This window comes from Crocodylus siamensis, chromosome 4 (genome assembly GCF_052110815.1).
Source record: "Crocodylus siamensis isolate JL-2025a chromosome 4, ASM5211081v1, whole genome shotgun sequence".
Taxonomy (NCBI): Eukaryota; Metazoa; Chordata; order Crocodylia; family Crocodylidae; genus Crocodylus; species Crocodylus siamensis.
In genome coordinates this window covers 236,761,856-236,786,290 of record NC_143398.1, presented here as the reverse complement: position 1 = coordinate 236,786,290, position 24,435 = coordinate 236,761,856, and the positions used below count along the sequence as shown (strand labels likewise).

Below are 24,435 nucleotides of genomic sequence, written 5' to 3'. Positions count from 1 at the left end.
AAAAGTGATCATGAAAACATTTTCTGAATAAGTGTCACCTTGGCCTCTTCTACTTTCCTCATCCTATACAACCCTACCCTACTTAGTATGTAACTTAGTTCTCCCTGCCAAATTTAACTTTCCACTTAAAATGTTTTGTTGCCAGAGCAGTTATTTTTTATGTAAGTCGCAAGGGTCTTATACAACCATAAAGTAACATAAACCAAGGCTCATAAAATTCTGTTCTGTAACAACACGTTGCTTCATTAAGGGACACTGGCAAACTTTAAATTATATTTTAAAATAATGAAATTTTATAATACGCACTTTATTATTATTAAAATGTTAAAATAATTAGGCTGAAAGTGGGTGTACAATTTTACAATCCTTCATATGTTTCCTGGGATCTTTTAAATTTACAACACTGATCCACTGTAGATCTCCTTAAATGAAGAAAAACTCGTTTGCCAATGCGGTTTTGCTAATAGACTGACCAAAAATAATAGAGGAAAAACAAATAAAACCTGTAGTTTTTCAAGTATACAACTAATAAATAAAGAAAAATACTATTGAAACTATTCATTGTATAAGATGATCTCCACCCTTATCCCAGCTGTTGGTTGGGCAGCAAATCAAGCACAGTATTCTGGGACCACAGATGTAACCAAAAAGAGGACACCTATACTAATCTTCTGGCTGTTCCTCCCATCTTCATTCTTATATGCTGTTAAAAAATTGAAATGCAACCTGTTCAAGGATTTTCTTGATCATTTTTCAGTTTTGCATTGTTTCAAAAGAACAAAGCAGGAGGACTGAATTGGGAGAGAAAGGAAGCATGCATGGATACGTGTCTAAAGAGGGACACTGACCACTTCCATTATATAATGTTCCTGCACATGTGGCCTGCAATGGGCATTCAAAACCTTATCAAAAAGTGGGGTGCTACCATAAGGAACCCTAGGAGTCTGGAACTTGTTCCCAAATCCAAAGCTAAAACAGCCAGTCCACCAAACCTCCAGGCATACTGCAAAAAAATCACCTATTTACAAGATTTTGGGGAAGATTTAGAGGACAGATTACCCTAGGAGATTGAAACGAGGTTATGGGATTTGGTAGTTATGGTGTTGATTTTGTTTTGATTTACTAATGGCTTGATTGTTTCTAAAATATGATTATTTTTATGCTGTTGTGTGGTCCCCTGTGTGCGACTGTGTTATTACCTAACTATATTTTTCTATGTATGTTTTAAATGTTTATTTAAATCCAAAATAAAATAAATCAGGAGTTGGGGCTTTAGACAACTAAACAGAATATTGCTATAGTAGCCCTCATCTGGAGGACTGATCTTGTTTTTTTCTGAGAACATATTCTTGATATAAATAAATCGAAGTCTTTAAGCAAACTGATAAAATCTGGAATACAACCTTGTCCATGAATGGATCTAGAAAACAACTTGTCACAAGTTCTCATGAGAACTTTTTTAACTCAGTTCTGATTTCAGGAGTGCTTCCTACCAGCTGATCATTTTCAACTTCAAATCATCTTTCTAGATTTTCCAAAATATTGTTTTGTATTTGTTTTTAAATTGTTCCCAATGCAGACACAAAAGTTCTCAGGGTCATAGGACAAAGCAGGACTATATTTAGATGAATGCAGTGTAATGATTTATAAGTTGTCTAGAAAACTACTGACTCATAATTTTAAAAAAAGTATTTGGAAGGGAACTGCCTGGAGAGACAGATGTTAAAATATGTCAAAAGGTTGATGTTGCTAAAAGAAGTTCAAAGAAGCACATTGTGAATGCCTTTTCTCAGGTTTTGTTTTGGACTCTGGCAGGCTGCAGAGCTACATCTTTACTGAGCAAACAAACAACTTCTAACATAACCACTCCGAATTCTGATGAAATCACTCATAAAATTATAGCAAAACTCCAGGTTCTTTTTAATCTTGGTTTCGCCAAATCACTGTCTTACTTTTGCTGGTGAACGCTGTTTTCTTTTCTTCTTTTTCTGCAAATCTACTGGCTCTCTTATTTGTTTTTTGTCTCGCTTCTGTTGTTCAGATGCATCAGTAAAGGTAATTTCTTGCTTTACACTGATCTGTTAAGATATCAAGTGTCAGTTTCAGATAAGGTTCTCACTATAGAAGAGATTGTTGTTTGTTTGTTTTTAGATGACAAGCCAACTAGGACTTTTTTTTTTTTTTTAAAATCCTGAATGAATTGTGTCATGGTTCCATGCTTTTAGATATTTAAATTAAAGGAGTAATAGAAATATTAACTGAAGCTAGGGTATAATTAATTTCATTAGAAATTGCATCTTCTGGTACCTCATCATTCATCCCCCAAAATATAACCTTTCCTTTCTGACTGGTAGCGTTTCTGTGTCAAATAGTGCAGATCAAAAGCATTTCCATCGGTACAGAAAAAGTCTTCCATTTCTTCATACCTGTATTACTTTTGCTTGTTATATTTATGTCAAGATTTAACACACACCTAAGCTATAGGATTCTTTAAAAACAAGAATAGGTTTAATGAGCATTTTCCAAGTTATATTTCTTGACATAATGTTATCTTTACAAAAGATGTGCTTTATGTTTCTCTGATGTTCTCTGAATTTTTGAACAAATGCTTATGATTTACAGTTAAAGGGAAAACTTCTCATACACACTATTTTACCAAAATTACAGTTAAATGTTATTCTTCATGATTCTGAATGGTTCTACTTCTTAAAATCGCTGGCACTTCTACAAATGCCCAAACTACAAGTTAACAGGAATACTTCATTGAATTACAGAGATGCATGTTGGCTAATGAAAGCCATTTTGCATTCTCTGTGTGGCAGACTATGCACACCTTCTATTAAATATAAAGGAAGACATATTTATGAGTGTCTACAAAAAGTGTCATGTTTGTTTGACTTACTGTCTGGATGCCACCAGTGGCAGTCCGATGCTTAATGCACATAAGGGATTCTTTTAGAACACATACAGAAATGTTTCATAGAGTAATGGCAACAAAAAAAAAATTCAAGTAGTGACCAATATGCAGATCTTTTCAGTAATGTTAGTTCTTCTGGATTAAATTTGCCTTTTAAACCTAATTATTTAAAAAGAATGTAGTGGTAAATGATCAATGCACATAACTGAATATGAACAGAAGATACCTATATAACTGACAACTATGAGAGAAACTTACTTCTATGCAAATGCTGAACAAAAACTTGTAACATTCCTTTTAAACTATACTTAAGCTCATTACGCTCGTTTAAGGGGTGTCCAGGGTCTTTTGCACTCTACACTGTGAGATGCATTTGACCCAGTGAGAAGCTAATGACATTTTTATGAACAGAATGTACTTATAAATATTTTTGATAATAAAATGCAAAAAAAAGTCATGAACGTATTCCTAATAACACTGCCAAAAACCCTGTTTCCAAACCATGTCTGCAATACTTCGTGAAAATGCTTACAGGAACATTCACTGCATACTGCAGCCCTTGAGGAAGTCTGTCTTGGGCCTCCATCTCATCATCATTTTTAACCGTCTCTTCATGGACCATAAGTTCATCATGTGAAATCATCTCCTGCTGTCGAAGTTCACTTTCTTGTAACACTTCATCTGTTGCAAGAATTTCTTGGTGTGCTATAGTCCGATCTTGAAGCACTGTCTCTTGCCGTTCCCCAGACACTGCAGACTGGTCAGATACCGCACCCATCCCTACCATAGCCCTAGATGACTGCATTTGGTCTATGCCACCACATTTAAGAAATAATCCTCCCAGTTTGTCTTCAATGTTCATGCTTAGGTGCAATAACCTAAAAAGAGAAATGTAATAAATGAATATCTAACACTGGGACTATTACTTAAAAATTTACTTGATCATTTTTTTAAGTTTTATCAAAATTGAATAGATACCACATGTATTTCTATGACTGATACTCAGGCTTTCAAATTTTCATCCTTGTTTGGAAAAGGGATAAGGTCTTTCTCTCACAGATACATATGCACACTTTCAAATCAGAAAGTCATATCAGAGTTTCTTCTAAAGACTAATACAATTAAGCAAGACAGACAACTAAACGGAACACAGATATACTGCCTATCCTTAAAGCAAATTATTGCTTGCATTGCCGCTTCCTCTTTTTTTCCAGACCAATCTTCCTTTTAACAGTGCCCTCTTTACTCTGTCCCCACTTTTCCCTATCCCCTCACGCAAGATACTATCCTGACATGTTTGCCCCAGGTAGAGTACAGATACTAACACTGCTTTATCTTCACAAAAGTGAGAAAGGGATAAATTTAGCTCTTTCTTGCTACATGGGAAAAGAGGAAAAGGAAGTAAACTTGCTTATGGGGTGATCATTTCCATGCCCACTAAGGCAAAGCAGCACAAGTTAAAGAGTACAGCTTCAAATTCTGCCTCCCCTAACGGTGCAGCAACATGGCCAGCAATGGAAGCAATTCAGCAGGCTGAGCATGTGGCTCAGATCCACTTCAGTTCAAGCACTTTCATTAAGTAGTGGCTAGGCACTGTCCCTAAAGCAACAAATAGGCAATTAGTAGCCCAAGAAGCCAAATCTTCCTGTCCAGAAGCATAGTAGCATTCTCCATCATGACGACTTACAACCAATTTAACATCTTGATATCTGCAGAGTAGAAATTCTGTCCAAACACTTAAAATCAAACAGATCCACATAATGTTTAAACATCAGTTTTCAGTTTGAAAATATAAAACCTTTCCCCAAACTGTTTTTTATCTGAATTGTTCTCACTATGCCAGCCTTATCTTCATTCCTAATGAAGATTTATTCCATTCATAAATCCACTACATATCTGACACATATGCAGCTTTTCCTGCAACAGGGCACAGCAGTATATGACATTAGGAATGTAGTCAACTGGCAGAACCCAGGGGAGAAGATTACACAGTAATCATCTGCATGATGCATAGTTCTAGGTCCTACTATTATATGTTCAAAAATACCAAGACTAGATCACTCAGAGTAAAAGAATAAAAATTTAGCCAACACCCATGTTTTCCAGAATTAACTTAGGTAGGAAATCATAATCTATCTGTTCTTGTGCTACCACAATCTCTAACTTCTATAGTTGATTTCTGTGAAATGCAGGATTGTCCAATAAACCTCTTCAAGTTTAAGTGTTCAATACCTAAAACAAAGAAGAAAACTCATGTGGTTCCTAGACATTGTCTCAGGGGCCAGGGAGACATTACACTTTTACCAGTATGTGATCAGAAACAGTCTATACATGTAACAGAACAGAAGTTTGGCACACAGACTGGTTTAAAAATGGTGGAACCCGGTCTAAAATTAGTCTCCTGCCCCTGCCCCAACAGGCAAACGTGTTCTGTTGGCGACTGATCTAAACTAGACCGCTTACAGAAAGCTGCATAACTTAGATCGACTCTGTCTTGGGCATTTTGAATACCTGTACCTAGCCAGGAAGCTTTCCGCTTCTGATACCCAAAATAGTCTTACTACTAATATATTCACTCTGCTAAACCTGAATACTCCGGACGGTGACATCAGCAAAAGCTTTAATTATCTGTTGTCACTTGCTGTGTAGAAGAAACTGTCACCCAAACTTCTGGATGTCAAAGAACAAACAGAAATTTAAATTAATAAGGAAGAAAAAAAAGGAACCAACAGTCCTTGAAAAAGTGGAAACTTGAGAACATAGGTACACATCTGAAACAAAACGGTAAAGGCTGCTACTCCCTAAATTGCAACCTAACTTTAGAGGAAATGAAGACTCAAGTTAGATACAACTTCAGAAGAGAAATCCCAGTGCATTTGAACTGAATTAAGTCAGCATCCCACACAAATAAGACTCCAGAAATTTCAACAAAAAGGAGTTGCCATCTTAGAAGCGCTCAATTGGTAAGAGTCCATAAATGAGAGGATCAGTGGTTCAGAGGCAGAACGTCCTATTCATGCAAAAACCACACACTGAGTATACAATGTCCTTTGGGTTAAGCATGAAGGTAGAGCTCACTGCAGATAAGTTCATGTGAGAGAAGACAGTTTTCCAATCCTGCTATTTTTTTGTGGAGCAAAGAAAATTTGCATACTTTATCAAATGACTAAGTCTCAAACCAATCAGTTTCTGGAAGGAAACAAATCTAATTCAGTTGGAACAAAGGCTCTGAGCTACCAATGACCTACTCAGTGTCTCATCTTACTCTGCCAGATATCTTTTATCACCAGAAAGATAGAATTCTGACATCAATATTTGTATTAATTAATTACGCTTCCTATTAATATTTTTGCTTCTAGTGCAATTCTGAAACTTTACACCTGTCTAGTTGCTGATTTCTACATGTTCAGTGGATGGTGTACCGCACGGGTCAGCAAACTTTTCAGGCTTCAGGGCCAGACTGACCCAGTTTGGGGCAGAGGCAGGCTGGCACACACGCACTAGGACCCAGCTTCTGCTGCTCCCACTTTTCCCAGTGGCTGCACACGGAAAGCACCTGCCCCCACTTCCAATTTCCCAGTGGCAGCACAGGGAGAGTGTCCACAACCAGTACTCTGCACCACTGTAGCATGGGGCTTTGTGGAATATTCCTGTTTGGGATGAATCAACTCAGAAGAGATTATCTCCCCCAAAAATTGTGATACAAGCAAGCTTTAAGTCTTGCTTCTTCTTCCTCTTCAGGGCATCTATTTTCAAACACGAGGATACCAGTTCTTCAGTGTTTGAAGATTAGATTAACTCAAATGAGTTAAATTTCTTCTCTCTAAATTATACATTATAAAGAAAAAGAATGAGATTTTTACCCTATTTTTCCTGGCAGATGGGTCAAAGTTTGTTCTTCCACTGCTTCTGGTTTTCTTGTGAGGACTTGCAACATAGTAACCCTAAAAGGAGAAAATCAGAATTATCTCTGTCTACATGGGAACCTGGCCCCAAAGAAATGTGAAAAGGGGTCCCAAGACTTCCAAAAATAGCTCATTCCATTGCACTTTCCTTGCTGAGGGATGAGGAAATGGGAGAAAAGTCTCCATGCGAGCTGAAGAAAGAAGAAAAGATAGTTGAAATCATGGTCTGAGGTTGGGACCAAAGCCCTTTAAAATACGCCTGGCATAACATCAGCTGTGCTGAGCCACAAGCAGGATACACCCTATCTAGGTCATCTTTTGCAGTGCATCTTTTCTATGTTTGTGGAGGCCTGATAGCATAAGCTTACTGCAGTCTTTACAGGCACCAGATGAAGGGGCACTGAGGCTGGGAAGTGTAAACAGCTGAACCAAGCATCAAGTCTGCTAGTTCAAGCCACTTCTGAATGCAACATTTCATGCTGCTCAGAATCAGGCCCAAATTGAGGAAACCCTGGATTTAAACCTATTTCTAGGTAGGGTGGATAGCAGCAGAATAAAAACATAATTGTAGAAAGACAGCAATATTGTTGTCACTCTCACCAACAGGGGCAATCAGTTGGGGCAGACTGGTCGTCTGCATAGTATCACACAGTTAAAAGGGATCTGAAGTTTCAACTGGTTGTTTCCTGCACAGAAGCAGGATGCACAATTCCTGAATAGACCAGACAGATGCTTATCCAACTTCTTCCTGAAAACCTCTATGTCTAGGGAAAGAAAGTACCAGAGGGACAACTGATACTACGCGCAGTAGCTGCTTTGCAAATCATATAACTTGTACAACAGTATTTACTTCTAACATCACTGATTATATTATTTCTCTAAATTGTGAAGGATAGGGGTGCATGAATATGTGGGTTCCCAAATGTTCAGTGCATTTTTCAAACCTTGATATCAAATAATTTTGGGTACCTGCACAACACATTGGTTATAAAAGTGGGCTATCAAACGCCCACCACCGCACAGCAAAAAGAAAAAAGAATTTGAAACATGCAGCATGGTATTGCAACTGAAACACAATCTAGGTTATATGAAATTATACAGGGACATACATGAAAGTACAAAACCACGCGTTAACAATATGCTATGAATCTAAATGAAAAGTATCGTAATTGCAATCTCTTCAGCAAAACAAGCATAGCTGATCAAAAGAGGCCTCTTTTTGCCCAAGTAAGCATTGTTAGAGCATTTTAACTGAAGTAATGGGGGGGGGGGAGCCTTGATTAAAAAATGGCAGAACAAAGTTTCAAAATTATTAATTTGGACAGACCTGCAGTAGGTCAACCATGGTAGGTTAGAGCAACCTGCATTTGTGGAAATAAGATACTCTCAAACTAAGCCAATCTAAATAACACAAACAACATATTAGTGTACATTAGCATACTTCCTGGCATAAAGTACTGGGACTGTCTAAGCAGCAGCCCTCTTCCTGAGTTTTACAACTTCTCTTAAGCTATAGGACAATCATATTTTCAACAAATTTGAAAATACACTTAGAAGTCTCTTGATATAGAAAACTAAACAATCAATTCAAACATGCATCAATAAAAAAAATGTAGAGCTTAAATCCATCAAACTAAAAGAAATACAGCATTACGGTGCTGATCTTGTTTTGCCTAGCTGATTTTTGGGGAACTAACATTTCAACGCAGATCTCCAAAGAACAGACCGTACTTACATGCACAGAATAAAAGACTGGAAAATAAATAAGCTCAAAACTGGTTCTTTACTCCAGACCTTCTCTCTTAAATGCTTAGCAGCTGCTTGTGGATCCACACCCAATGAACCATCTTGCTTAGTTTCAAAAATTGCTACTCAGACAACCCTTCTACAGCACTTCAGCCCAGTTACTCTTAGGACACCTCGCACCATTTTTTTTTCAAAGATTCCTAGTGCAGTAAATGGGACAGGTACATGACAATGAAAATAAGGAAGCAAAAACAACCCATGCCTTTGTCCAATTTAGAACAAGGAAGACAAATATCATCAATGTCATCAGTGAGTGAATAAAAAAACATATCCTAATAACCACAAGGATAGCGGCTGTGAAGTGAAGCAGAATAGATGTCTCAGAAGAAAGAATCAAAATTTGCTTATAATCAAGATAAAATATAAAACTGATCATTTCCCAATGGTGGGTGGGAGTGCATGCGTCTTTTCTTATGCCTCTGTACAAATAGTGTGTGCACATTATTTATGCAAATATACAACCAAACACACTAATTGGGCACACTTTAGAAATCTTAATAAACGAACATGTGCAATATTGCTTTAGGAGCACCTGGAAGCTTCTAATGACTGAAAAGCCTACTTAGACAAGATAAGAGAAGAGTGTCTAAAACAGGGATGGGCCAGATGCAGCCTGCCAAGCCATTCTATCCAGCCCACAGGGCCCTAAAAATTTTAGAAAATTAATATTTATCTGCCCCTGGCTGCCTGTCATGCGGCCCTCAATGGCTTGCCAAAACTCAGTAAGCAGCCCTCCACCATAAATAATTGCCCACCCCTGGTCTAAAAGAACCGATAACAAATAGACAGAAAGGGAAACACTATGCTCTCAAACATTTTTCTTTAGGTTTAACATTATTCATAGATATAGGGTTGGAAGGGACCTTGCAGACCCCCTGCCCCAGGCAGGAGAAAACACTGGGCTCAAATGACCCCAGCTAGGTAATTGTCAAGATTCCTCCTAAAGACCCCCAAGGTAGGAGCCAGCACTACTTTCCTTGGAAGTTGGTTCCAGATCCTAGCCACCCTTACTGTGAAGTACTGCCTCCTAATGTTTAGTCTGAACCTACTCTCTAACAACTTAGGGCTGTTATTCCTTCTTACTCTGGGAGGCACTTGGGGGAACAAGGTCTCTCCCATACCCCACTGGTCCCCCCTAGTAAGTTTATAGATGGCCACCAGGTTCCCTCTCAGCCTTCTCTTCTGAAGGCTGAACAGGTTCGGGTCCTGTAGCCTCTCACTGTAGGGTCCGGCCTGCTCTCCCCAGATCATGTGAGTGGCCCTGCTTTGGATCCTCTCTATACTGTCCACATCCCTCCTGAAGTGCGGCACCCAGAACTAGATGCAGTACTTCAACTGCGGCTTGACAACTGACTGTGTAGGCATCAATGCCACAGTCGCCTAGCTTTTTAATGAGAATGGGGTGGGAGACAGTGTCAAAGGTCTTCCTGAAGTCCAGAAAGACTACGTCCACTGCGACACCTGTGTCCAATGATTTTGTGACCTAATCGTAGAAGGCAATCAGGTTGGTCTGACAGGACCTGTTCCTAATGAAACCATGCTGGTTGCCCCTGAGCATCATCCCCACTGCTGACCCTTCACAGATGCGCTCCTTGATAATCTTCTCAAAGAGCTTCCCTGGGATCAAAGTAAGACTAACAGATCTATAGTTGCCTGGGTCCTCCATTTTTTGAAGATGGTGACCACATTGGCCCTCTTCCAGTCATCCAGCACCTGGCCAGAGCACCACCAGTGCTCATAAAGCCATGCCAGGGGTCCTGCGATAACCCCTGCCAATTCCCTCAACACCCTGGGGTGGAGATATTAATATTTATTTTAATATTAATAGTAGAAAGGCATTAAATATTTTAATTTTTTAAGTAATGTTCCTTTCTCTAAATTTTTTTTTGCTAAAAAATATTCATATTCAAGTTCTCTGTTAATTTAAAAGGAAAAACCAAAAATGTGGGGATTTTATTACTCTTCCCTCTCACTTTATTTTTTAGGGGCACATCAATAGACATTTTGGGGGCCAATACCAATAGCCGATTTTTAAGGAGGCATATTGGCTGATACCAATCCGATTTTTAATAAGAAGCCTGACAGCTTAAAGAGCTACATACAGCTGGTGAGTCTGTTGTGTTGGAAGGGGAGGAGGGAACGAAGGGGTGTGGGTGGTACAGATCAAGCCCCTTGTGGTGAGAGAGAGAGTGGGGCAGGGGCTGGGGGGGTGCAGGACAGAGCTATGGCTGGTCCAGGAGGCGCAGAGGGGTGGGGCAGCTCCCGTCACTGCATACACCCTGGGAGAGAAAGGGGGGGGTGTCCCCCGGATTTGCATGGGGCAGGACAGGCTGCAGCTGAAGGCTTGTGCTGGTGCTGGGCTCTTCCCAGCAGGGGCTAGGCTGGGGCTGCACTTGAGGCAGGCAGCAGCAGCAGCACTGGGAGGAGGCTGTGAATTTTGGAGTGGCTGCAGCCCTCTCCCCAGCCCCCATTCCAGCGAGCACAGCCCTGGCCCAGCCACTGCTGGGAAAAGCATGACGCTAGCCCCAGCCCGCAGCTGCAGTCCCCCCTGCACCGTCCCCACTCCCATGGCCTCCTGGGGTGCATGCAACAGTGTAAGCTGCCCTCCCCCATGCCTCCTGAACAAGCTGTGGCTCTATCTTGCATCTGCCCCCGCCCCACTCCCTCCCTCACCCAAGGGGCTCCCCATCCCCACTCTTTCCCTCCTCCTCCACCACAACAGACTTACCAGCTAGACACAGCTCTTCAAGCTACTGGGCATTGCGCCTTCCCACCTGTGTGCTGTGCTATGGCTGTATGCACGGATGGGCATTTATCAGCCAAACTATCAGCCACATCAGGCCAATTTCCGATACAGTAAATTTTCTTTACATCAGACCGATGTATCAGTGCACCTCTATTTTTTTTTAACTTTACTCCCACAATTTCTTTTTAACTGTACTTTTTTCAATGGCAAAATGTGGGAAAAGGGTAAAAAATTGAAGACTGGAGGGAAATAGAACTTACAATCCTACTGTAGGTCTTTATTAAACAGGATATTATAGACACACATAGCCAAACTCCATCTCATTCTACATTCTCCATTGTACATTTCAGCCAGGAACAAATTGTACAAATAAAGTGTATAATGGAATTTCAAACAATTTTATCAACTGATATCAATCATCTTCCACAACAGAGTTCTCAAAAAAAAGACAGATTACTGTTTTGAACCCCAGCAGCAAACTGTGCTGATAAATCCACTGGGGTAAATTGTATACAAAGGATGCTCAACAGATATTCCTGGAATTACTATTGAGTCTTAGGGTTTGTCATAAAAGCATGACTCAAAGTATGAATTTAAACTGATCTACTTTATCTTCTTGCATACAACATGCATCCAGATAAAACAAAGACCTTGCAAGGACAGTTGCAAGACGTTTAGTTCTTTCTGTAAGTAATTCTATATACAAGTTCCTATAAAGTATTGTTTCCACATCATAAGCCTCATTAAGATATTACCAGCAGCTCACTTGCCGCTTCATGCAAAAACTTCAATGTTCTGCTAATAGCTATGGCTGTGAGAGGGTTAATACAGGCCTCCCTCATTTTGGCAGCTGCACAGCATGCAGAGCATCTTCAGGCTTGCTGCTTTTCCAACAAAGAAAAGAGCTTCCTTGCTTAAAAAATCATGCTGCAATTCTGGGGTACTGAATTGGGGGGGAAGTTCCCTACGCCCCCACACCCAGCCATCATCATTTCTGTCACTTTGGAGTTAAAGCTAAACCACAAAAGTCACCGTCATCTTAAAATAAGAGTATCCAAATAGGGAATGATGCTGATGTAATTTCTCCGACATAGACAACCCCTCACAAAAAATAAATAAATAAAAACTACTACTGAAACCCACATAAGAGCCAAAGTGTCACCAGTAGTTCATGTTCTCCCAACAAAGGGGAGGATTTAACCAAATCATTTGTGAATTTCTGGAAGGAAAGAAAATTTCCTATCCAGTTCCAAGATTCAGTCTGTGTCTGTTCTTTTTTTTTGTCAGAACATCTCAGTCCCTAACCCTAATGTGCACATACTAAGAGACGAGTTAAGGCTCAGCTACAAACTTACCTGCAATGCTCTGCCAAAATTTACAGTGGCAGAGAATTTGTTTTTAAATATTGGCATTTTTCTGCAGGAGGCAATATGGAAACAGTCCTACCATTCTTTCTACTAAAGAATAAAGCAATGGCTAAAATGACATAAGGTTATTAAAATTATCGTTGCCCAATGCATCCTTCATTTTAGCCTTCATTTTAATAGAATAGGTTTTACTTAACAGTTGAATCCTCCTCAGAAATAAAACAGAATTTTCCACAAAAAATATAGAAATTAGCAACTTCTTAATGTCAGATTTAAAAAAAACCATCAGATTCCCAAGTGTATTCTACAGAAACTTAAAAGCCAAAAAAAAATACAAAAATGAGATTACTGTTTCTATGAAATGCATATTAAGAAATTTTTCCTTGCATTCTCTTTATTCACATGAAAAATGTCTAAAAATTAGGAAAAATAGTATGAAGGTGTAAAAAGGATCATTTGTGGTATGTGCTGATTTGTAAACTGAAAAGAAAATTACTAACAGTAGTCAACCTAAAGAGTTCACTGATCATAAAAATAAAGAACATAACGGGACCATGATACAAATTTAAAGATGCATTGCGCATACGCGTATTTTGAATGCTCTATACTGCTCAACTTTTGCCAGTACTGTACAGGCCCTGATCCCAAGAAGATTTACACTTTGCTTCATTTTATGCATTGTGAATAGGCCAGTTAAAATCAACAGGACTACTCCAAATTGGAATAGTTATGGGGTTTAAAATTAACCTTGGAATACAAGTCTCCCAAAGCTGTCTGTACAACTCCAGCAACAGAACCACAATTAAAAACTAAAAACCAAACATTTTGCCAGTGGGACTATCATAGTTTTTTCTATTAAAAAAGGCAATCCTATAATCTATGCAATGTTTATTTTCTTGTAACAAACCCCCCCCCAAATCCTGTGAGTCTATATTGTCAGTTTCTACTGCTACTAAAGCTTTCAACAGACATCATTTTTACAGTGCTACAAACTTTGTATCACTAAAAATAATGTCTGCTGAAAGCTTTAGTAGCAGTAGAAACTGAGTTTTGTAGTACTACAAAAAAGAGAGAGTACTATGGGACAGGAACGATATTCAGCCCTTCCTACGAGGAGCAGAGCTGTTCTCAGGACCCACATCCAGAACACTGGTTTTTGCTGGTGTTCTAGCTGCAGAGGCTGGGCTTCTTGCAGGACATGGCAGAGCACAGGCAAGAGCTGATGCTCTATCAGCGCTGGTGGCACAGCAAGGGGCCCTAGACTGGTCTTTCCAGATCAGCTTGGACCAGACAGGGGGGAAGCACTCCCAGACAGCTCACTGCTGGGCAGGCTGTCAGGGAGCAAGCCACTCTCACCCTCTTCCTTTTGGAGTGGAAGGGAGGGAAGCTGGTAGACAAGTATACCTGTCCAGACATTAAATTTGTGGCAGAAAAACTTCCTGTGAATCATCTGAACTGAGACTCTCCATATTTGGCATCTGTCTCAAAGTAAATTTAGGTAATCATTACTTTGCAATGCTCTATAACTCCCGTGCTTTGAAGAAGGAAAATTGTATTTGGCAGAGAAGGTCCTTGGTGCTAGGGGAATTCTTAGGTATATCCTTGTGAAAATCTACATAAACAAGGCCAAAATTACTCTAAAAATATTCAGTTCTTGTGCACTCAGGGACATCGGTCAAGAGCTTGACCAGGAGTTTGCCCGGGAGCTGGCTGAGACCGCATGCTCCAGGACCATGGTTGTCATGGGTGACTTCAATTACCTGGACATCTCATGGGAGGATCACTCAACAAAATCCAAGGGGTCGCAAAGCTTCCTATCGTGCGTGGATGACCTCTACCTGACTCAAGAAGTCTACGGGCCAACGAGAGGTAAAGCACTACTCGACCTCATACTGGCTAATGGGGATGACCTAACCGGCGACCTAGTGATTGATGGGAAGCTGGGTGACAGCAACCATGAGCTGATCACCTTCACCATCCGCTGTAAAGCTGGCAAGTCAGTCAGCAACATGGAAGTCCTTGACTTTAGGAAAGCCGGCTTTGACAAGCTCAGGAGGCTTGTCAGTGAGGCCCTAAGGGACCACGACCCCAGTGGGAGGGGAGTTCAGGAAGAGTGGTTGCTCCTCAAGGGAGCAATCCTCAATGCACAAGCTAATTCGATTCCATCTTGCAGGAAAGGCAGCAGGAGGGCACAGCAGCACCCCCTCTCCCCCCAGCTCTCCAAGGATCTAGCAGACCTCCTGAGGCTTAAAAAAACAAAAAAACAAAAAAAAAAAAGCCTACAAAGGATGGAGGATGGGATTCACCTCCAAGGAGGATTATTCTGCACTGGTCCAGTCCTGTAGGGAGCAAACCAGGAAAGCCAAGGCTGCAGCTGAACTCCAACTAGCTTCGAGCATCAAGGACAATAAAAAGTCCTTTTTCAGATATGTGGGGAGCTGGAGGAAAAGCAAAGCAAAGGTAACATTTGGACCCCTGTTGAACCAGATGGGACAACTGACACCCAGGAAAAAGCCAACCTATTAAATAGGTACTTTGCTTCGGTCTTTTGCTACAGGAAAGGCAGGTCTGGGTAAGCGAGATCCCCTGCCTTCCATTAATGCTGACCTCGTGAAGGAACACCTTGAGAAGCTGGATACCTTCAAGTCAGCCGGCCCTGACAACCTGCACCCCAGGATACTCAAGGAGCTGGCGAGCGTCATAGCCGAGCCCCTGGCATGGATCTTTGAGGACTCTTGGCGCTCTGGTGTAGTGCCCGAAGACTGGAAGAAGGCCAATGTGGTGCCTATCTTCAAGAAAGGGAGGAAAGTGGATTCGGCTAACTATAGGCCCATCAGCCTGACTTCCATCCTGGGGAAGTTCTTAGAAAAGTTTATTAAAGAGGCCATCCTTAATGGACTGGCTGAGGCCAACATCCTGACAGATAGTCAGCATGGGTTTGTTGTGGGTAGGTCTTGCTTGACCAATCACATTTCCTTTTATGACCAGGTGACCTATCACCTGGACAAGGGAGAAGAGATTGATGTCATATATCTTTACTTCAAAAAGCCTTCTATCTGGTATCCCATGATCACCTCTTGGCATAACTGGCCAATTGTGGCCTGGGGTCCACCATGATCCACTGGCTGGGGAACTGGCTCCGTGGTCAGACCCAGAGGGTGGTGGTTGACAGAAGTCACTCGTCATGGTGCCCTGTGACCAGTGGGGTCCCCCAAGGCTCTGTCCTTGGACCCATATTGTTCAACATCTTCATTAACGATGTGGACATTGGAGTCAGAAGTGGACTGGCCAAGTTCGCCGATGACACCAAACTTTGGGGCAAAGCATCCACGCCAGAAGACAGGCGGGTGATCCAGGCTGACCTGGACAGGCTCAGCAAATGGGCGGATGAGAACCTGACGGTGTTTAACACCAAAAAATGCAAGGTTCTTCACCTTGGGAGGAAAAACCTGCAGCATCCTCACAGGCTTGGCACTGCTATGCTGGCTAGCACTATACAAGAAAGAGACTTGGGGGTCATCACTGACCACAAGATGAACATGAGCCTGCAATGTGATGCTGCGGCTAGTAAAGCCACCAAAACTCTGACCTCACTCTCCCCTTGTACTCGGCCTTGGTGAGGCCGCAGGTGGAGCACTGCATCCAGTTTTTGGCTCCACAATACAAAAAGGATGTGGAGAAGCTTGAGTGATTCCAGAGAAGAGCCACGCGCATGATCAGAGGTCAGGAAAACAGACCTTACGACGACAGGCTGAGAGCCATGGGACTCTTTAGCCTGGAAAAGTGCAGGCTCACGGGTGATCTGATGGCCACCTATAAGTTTATCAGGGGTGACCACCACGATCTGGGGGAACGTCTGTTCACCAGAGTGCCCCAAGGGATGATGAGGTCAAACGGTCATAAACTACTGCAAGACCCTTTCAGGCTGGACATAAGGAAGAATTTCTTTACTGTCTGAGCCCCCAAGGTCTGGAACAGCCTGCCATCAGAGGTGGTTCAAGCACCTACACTGAACACCTTCAGGAGTAAATTGGATGCTTATCTTGCTGGGATCCTATGACCCCAGCTGAATTCCTGCCTTTGGGCGGGGGGCTGGACTCGATGATCTTCCGAGGTCCCTTCCAGCCCTAATGTCTATGAAATCTATGAAATCTTTGAGTTTAGCATCTATATTTCCCAAAGCTTCTGCTTGTGCTGGGCCTGAGACGGAATCTCACTGCAAATGAATCTTTTGGCTGCTTGTAGTCGGTGCTGGGTCCAAGCAACTGAACTGAAAGCAGAAAAAATGTTTAATCTACACCCTTGCTGTCTTCTCCACATGACCAAGGCATCATGGAGAAGTGCTGAAGAGAAGACAAGACAGCTGGTAGGATGGCAGGGGAGGCAACTGGGAAAAAGTATATAGAAGGCAGAAACTGCAGTTGGAGGCTGCAGAAGACTGGAGGGAAATGGACTGCACACCAGGCTGGATTACGAGTTAGGAGCAAAAAAAGATCTCAAACACCAAGGTCAAAGGAAGAACTAGAATAAGACTACAACTGACAAGACAAAAAAACAAAGGCTGAGAATCAGCTGCATGGCAGAAGGAAGGCCACAAGGTAGAAATGGAACCGATGAGGAACCAGAGAGTAGTAGGTAGAGGGGACTAGCTAGAAAAACAGACTGAGAACCAGGAGCTGGAGGATAAGCAGGAAAGAGGAATGGCTACTAGACAAGAAATGAAGTGCTAGGCAAGTAATTACTACGATCAGAAGCATGGGGAATGGTGATTGGAACTAAAAAGAAATGGCACTGGGTCTGGGATATTAAGCCACAGGCAAGAAATAAATAGGACTAGGGCAGGTTGGAAAACATAGGGCAGAAAGAGTAATGTTTGGAGAGTGAGCATAAGGACTGGGGGGCTACAGCGTTTTAGCCATGATAGTCCTGGAAATCTGAGATAGGCAAGGGTATTTTTGTGGTATCTTTTATCAACTGTATACTAACTATAGTTTAAAAACTCATCCAACATCTCTTCCACCTATACACTTGGGTCAATTAAAAAAAAAAAAAAAAAGGTCACAAAAGCCTTGCTTCTCCATCATAAGAGTTGAGGCATTCAAGTACATTCTTCCAGAGCTGGAGTACAACCCCAGATTTCTGAATCGTACTGTTCCTCTGCTGTCAGGAAGTATCTGTGAAACCCACTGGCAAAGTGCTTCATTCCACGTTTGTGCAGTGAATCTAAGTTGCTTTCTTCAGAATTGCTCATTTAAAAACCTTTGAAAATACACAAAGTACCTCAAAAGAACATGACTTAAGTTGCACAAGCAAGCACTCAAAAGTTCAGGAATCCCAACATTAGGATGACCCCTAGTACCCTACATCAGACCCCTCGTGTATGTGTATTACAATATTACAATACAGTCCTTAATTTCAGGACAACTTGCTGTTTTTTCAACTGGATCCTATCTGTTCCATTATATAGGATGTACCTGCTCTAGGGAGGCTTATACAGACAGCAGACTCCTTAGTCTGTCATTCAAGATAGTAGTTTTATTTGCTGTATAGATGAAAAGATATGAGGGAATAAAGGCAAAGAAGACAGTCTCATTGCCAAAGCAGCTGAATGCTGCTCTGGAGAACAGGTGCAATACCAGGCAAGTCACTTAAACCAAACTTTTCACAGGTGGTTATCAATTGAGTTTTACTCATTTTCTGGATGCCTGACTCAAGATCCTTACCTCTGATTCCTACCAACTCCAATCACCCACACCTGCAACTAAAGTCAAGAGTTGTATTTTGACATATAAATAGCTATATACTGCAAGGTACACTGAAAAGAAAATCAGATGCTTAGTATCTCAAATTGAGACATTGCTATCCTCTGGATCTCACCGGGGGTGTTGGAAAATACTTGCTAGTACTTGAAAAGTCCAAAACATCAGGAGTGAACTAGCCACTTCATGCTGCTCTTTTTACTGTAGCGAACGCACAGCTCATATGGGATGTCATACATAAGAGAAAAATGTAGGCCTAAGTCTTGTCACCTGTGAAATATTTGGAAGATGGCAGACAACTGAGTTCTGGCCTCTTAATAGCTAGCTACTGATTCGCTAAATGTACCTGTAAGAAGTTTGGGTTTCCAGCTGAACTGGCTGCTTCAGAATGCCAAAAGGAATGGAATAATAACTGTGAACTGCCAGGAGCCCCAACATGACCATCACCAGTAAAAATAGACTAAGATAGTGTGCTGGTAAGAACTTAAGGTCTAAAAGGGTTGCTCAGCACCAACCACACCTGAGAAACATGAAAAATCTTGTGGGTAAGGCATAGAACTAAGGATTCAGAGGTTTAATTCTTCCACTGACATGCTGTATGACCTTAGTAAAATCACTTCCCCCCTTCTGTGCTTTTGTTTCTTCTTCTGCAACATGGAAATAATGATACTGACCTCCTTTGGAAAACTCTTGAGATCTACTGATCAGAAGAATTATGTAAGAACTAAGCATTATTAATATTTGTGAAGCATTCACATACTCTCATGATGAGCCCCCAGACAAGCCCATGAGGAAATTAAAGGGTCTGAATAGCGTACAGTAAATAAGGCATAAGGGCACACACTGAACCAAGGGAAAAAAGCAAAATACTGAATAGCTGCTCACTGCATGACATCCACCCGGTGTGTTGAATGAGGTAGGGCTCCTGATAAGAATTCAGCATATGATCATGTATTTCAAGACTATATCATAAAGTATATCAGTAATCTTAATTCTGGCACTTCCTGACTTTTGACTGTTTGAGTTTGTTACCTAATATTGGGTCTTTTAACTTACTTGTGCACACAACATTATTTTAGCTTTTCTGTTTTCTGAAAGACCCATCTATACAGCCATGCAAAAAAAATCTAAAAAGTTCAAACCAACACAAGACAGTAAGAAAATACAAAAATACCTAAAAGGGCACTATAATGATAAAAAAAAAAGTTTCTAACCCCAACCCATAAGCCTCAACATAAGCCTTGTACACACCTTTTAAGGTGTTCTAGTTAACATCCGTCATTAAATGAGAAGCTACATTCTGCACCATTTTCAATTTCCACATTACTTAAAACCTTTTTAGGAAGAAGCTAACAATCATACAACCCCCAAAGAGGACAAACACACGAATAACGAAGTTAGCATTAAAGAGCAAAGGCTGTATTTCTGAACTTGCTTTTAACTGCTGGGAAGTATTTTCACGAAGGGGACCTTTATAGCGCGCACAATGCAAATTCTAAACCATTTTTATGAGTAACAATTTTACCTTCTACCCACTGGAGTATTCCAGACACTATTTTTTTGTAAATGTTTATTATGGCTCACAAGCATTATGCCAAACTCATATAGGATGAGGTTAAGTCTTGTGTCTCATCCAAAAAATAAAGTTTTGGGAGACAGATTATAAATTGTCAACAAGAAGTTTTCATTTGGCTGCATCTGCATGTAATATATTCTCTTATTTAAGCCTGCCACAATATCATCCGAGGCGACCAGGTGGATGGGCCTGTGCTTCAATGTCACCAAAAGCGCCTCCCTGCACAACGACGGCAGGCAGAAAAGCCGCGTCCTGGACTCCACCCTCATGATCCAGGGCCAGGCGATGAAGCACCTGCGCGACAGCGAGGCCTACTGCCACCTGGGGATGCCCACCAGCCACCGGGCCAGGCAGACGCTGGAGGAGACCATCACCGGGATCACGCAGGATGCCCACAAGCTGGACTCATCCCTGCTGGCCCCCTGGCAGAAGACAGACGCAGCGAACACCCTCCTTATCCCCCGCGTCACGTTCGTCCCGAGAGGCGCAGCGTTCCCCAAGACCCCCCTCAAGAAGACAGACACTGCGATCTGGCGGCTGCTCAAGAACTGTGGGTCAGCAACGAGGTCCTGCACATCCCCTACCAGCAGGGGGGTGCCAACATCCCCCACATGGGAGACCTCAACATCGCAGTGGTCACCCATGCCTTCCGCCTCCTGACCTGCCCGGATGCGATGGTAAATACCATCGCTGCCAGCACCCTCGAGGAGACTGCCCACAAGAGGATCGCAAGGCAGCCGACCAGACAAGATTCGGCCACCTTCCTCAGCGGCTCACTGGAGGGCGAGTTCGGCAGAGATGGCGGGGACTTTGCCTCACTGTGGAGCCGAGCCCACAATGCCACGCGCCTTGGGAACCGCATCGGCTGTGCCTGGACCTAGACTGAGGAGCGCCGGGAACATCCTGCGTGCCTGCCGCGTCTCCTGCCGCTACACCAAGCTGATGCACTGCCTCATGGTGTCCAACACCATCCGTTGGTCCCGCAACATCTACGTGGAACACATCACAGGCCACCACTAGTACTCCAACCCCACTAGACGAGCTGGACCAGACAAGGAGGAGACTGCCTGAACCACCCCCCTCCTCCATGCCAGACGGACCCTCCCTTCACTCAGAGAGGCTTCTTTGACCACGGACGACCCCACTCTACCCAAAGAGGACCCCCACGATGAGATTGTATATGGACTGAGGCACTTCCTCCGAACCACTTCCTCCATGATTGCGGACAATTGTAATGGGTTTGTGGGTATCTATTTCCTTTCTCTCTCAGCATTGCGAACCCCCTCCCTCCCCTTCCCCCGTCCCCCACTCCCAGGCTTAGTTGGCTAACTTTGTATCTCCTGTAACCTAGTTGCGTTCCCCTCCTCACCCCCATCCCTCTATTGTTAGTCCCTCGCTTGGGCGCTCTGTATTTCCCTATCAGCTTTGTCATCTTTTTTCTGGATTCCCAATCCTAAATACTCTCTTATTTAAGCCTGCCACAAAATTGCATCCAATCCTTAGTTATGCACTCTTCTCAGATGGACTATTTACCTGGACACAAAGCAGCTAGCCCTCAGGAAAATTCAACTAGCACAAAAAATGGAAATGCATCTTCTCAGCACACTGCACCTATAGTATATTAAATAAAAATAAAATGAAAAATAAATGTTCCTCTGCAATAATCCCACAGGACGTGGAGGAGAAATTCAAGCAACAGTTTCTAAACATGATATTGGTAAGTTACTTAGACTCTACCTGCTGTGTAAGAACAGCAAGCCCACGCTATCAAACATAAGAGTGACTTCTGACAGTACCTAACATTATCAGCAAGGACTGCTAGATATCCACCATGTTAGTCAGAATAAGTCCATAGAACAAGACAGCTGGAAAGCAGACTAAAAGAAAAGTTTTAAAAAATTCATCTCCACTTCCCTGAGGCTTGTGCAAAGACAGCAGACAAATTCAAGGCCTTCTCAAAAATATTTTCCAAATCTCTGCCAACATGGACCTGTTTTTCAGCCTGACTTCCACTTTGCTAATTAGCAACCAAACCTTGATGTACTAAAACAAAAGTCGAACCCTATAAACTTAGGGAGTCACTGTTATTTAGTAACCATAAACTGATCACTGACAGCCAGACAGAACAGAGGTCTCTTATACATGTGGTCACACCAAATCCACTGAGAACCATTCCAATCTTGGATTCTGAAATTCAGTCAGGACAGAATCTTGCTTAGACACTGATGCCACAGTCACAAGAGAGCTCTAATTTGACTGAGGTTTTTTTCTAAGAATGAGGAAGAAGTGTTGGAATAAATGACTACTGAATACATTATAGTTCAGAGGTATACTATATTTACCCACCAACAACCCAGACTAGTTCTACCATAGTCTTAGAGCTGAGAGAACTTCAAAGAAAGTCAAACCTGTTGACCTCCACCACAGACTCCAAGTAGGTTAAACTTTCATCAGTATCCCAGGTTTCTCCAAAATGTTTTAATGCTTAAGCTTATTATTAAATCAGGAAAGCCAAAGGGTGATTCATAGATTTCACAGACATCAGGGCTGGAAGGGACCTCGGAAGATCATCGAGTCCAACCCCCAACCCTTGAACTGACCTGAGAACAGAGCCCGTCTCTACGTATACCTCCTCTAAGGCCAAAATTATGAAGTCTACTGCTTCTGTGAATTTAGAAGCTAATAATTAACGGCAAACATCTGCATGAAATTGGAAATCATCCAGAACCAACAACCTGAATTACTTCACCTCCAAGCCAAGAACTGGAACATGCTCACCAGTCAGCAGGCAGGAAACCACCTCTGATGTAATGTACTCACTAAGTAATATCCCCTAGCATGCTGAATGTACTAATGCTAGCGAGTGGTGCTGTAAGGCTACATAAAATGCAATGCTCCAATTCCAAATACTGCATCCAAGCAACTGACCGACCAATAAAGGATGGATGGCCTGGCAGCAGGATATAGTTGAGATTCATTTCCGTAGCTTAAAAGTACGTAATGAAACATATAACATTGATAAAAACTGCATAGCCTCTTCCCTCATCTTTTATATGAAGTCTTCCAAGATTTAAACTGCATCCTCTTCAGGGCTTATATTATTACCCTGTGCAGGTATGGGTGAATGAAAATACATGTGATTACAGTGTCTGGCACACTGTGCCCATCAGATAACAAATAATAATGTAACCTAGGGGTCATATTAGCATTAACCTGAGGACTCTGAAAGAAACGACCACGACAGTCTTGAGATAAACATGTTTTTGCAACACCTTTCCATTTAGGAATACAAACACTAAATTGCTTGATTAAAGGGTTCCTATCCTCCCTGAGATTAAAGGAAGTAAAAAATCACCACCAGCATGCTCCCAAAGTTAAACGCTTTGCTTTTACAGTAAACTAAAAACACATTAATTCTCAGAAGTGGAAAAACCAATCTTAGCTAGGTTGTCTGGTGATGTTGCTGCTTTACTCAAATTCATCAGAAGGCAAAAGTTCAAATTTTCGCTGCTAGCTATCAGCCAGACTGAAAATAAAAGACCCTGAAGTGGCCATTGTTCATCACTCTCATCACAAAATATCTACTTGAGCTCCTTATGCTGACAGGTGCTTTCCCCCTCCCATGCTGAATGATACCACACCACAAAAAATGCACTAATGAGGCATGTAGGTTAATTAAGTTGAACTAGAAATGCATTTCACTGTATTCAGTTCTTTGGAAAAATAATAAACTTCTATAGAATACAAACCCTACCTTTTAATACTAAAAAGAGCTTAGACCCAAAAAAACCCGTAAAAAACATGAATTTGAGTCCTGGTCCCTGCAACACAAATAAGGCTCAGATTTGCTTTTATGTAATTCTTATTTTATCCATCCCTCCCCAGGGCAAATCTCCAAATTTCAAATCTTTAATAAATTAAAAGTCATTTAGACAAGCCATTGTAATGAGAGTACAAGATATACAAAGAAGAAAAAACCATTTGGCTTGCACAGGTCCAGAAGAAAATCACTACGTTCTCCTGGACTCCATAGACAACCAACATCCCTAAAAACAACCTCTACTCTACAGCTTCCCTGTTACCATCCCACTGAAGATGCACACTGAATTATGACTGTCCAGCTTACCAGTACCAGTAGGTAACTTCTCGCATAAGGGCTAAAAAACCCTTGAGGAGTAATAACTGCTCGCTTACATAAAGACACTAACAATGCAGAGTGAAAATGAACCTAATACACACACACAGGATTTTGCAAAAGAAAAGGTATATGTGGTCAACTCACAAGATGAAAGCTAATACTCCTCAAACTAATCTAGTAATGGTGGCCTAAATTCAATGAAATAATGTTGCATTTTGTCA

The 24,435-nt window shown here is 41.7% G+C and overlaps 1 protein-coding gene across 3 annotated transcripts in view; it reads right to left on the bottom strand.

Annotated features, from left to right (window-relative positions):
- ZNF148 (zinc finger protein 148) overlaps positions 1–24,435 on the bottom strand; it is a 44,815-nt gene that overhangs the window by 14,128 nt on the left and 6,252 nt on the right. For 2 of the 3 annotated variants that reach the window (XM_090045966.1, XM_090045967.1), the window contains 3 exons: positions 6,781–6,861; positions 3,450–3,795; positions 1,953–2,078 (listed from right to left, as the gene is read on the bottom strand). In XM_090045966.1, the coding sequence (XP_089902092.1) occupies positions 1,953–2,078; positions 3,450–3,795; positions 6,781–6,854 (546 nt within the window). In that variant the 5' untranslated portion in view covers positions 6,855–6,861. The remainder of the gene's footprint in view (positions 1–1,952; positions 2,079–3,449; positions 3,796–6,780; positions 6,862–24,435) is intronic. The other variant, XM_090045968.1, reaches the window with a different exon arrangement.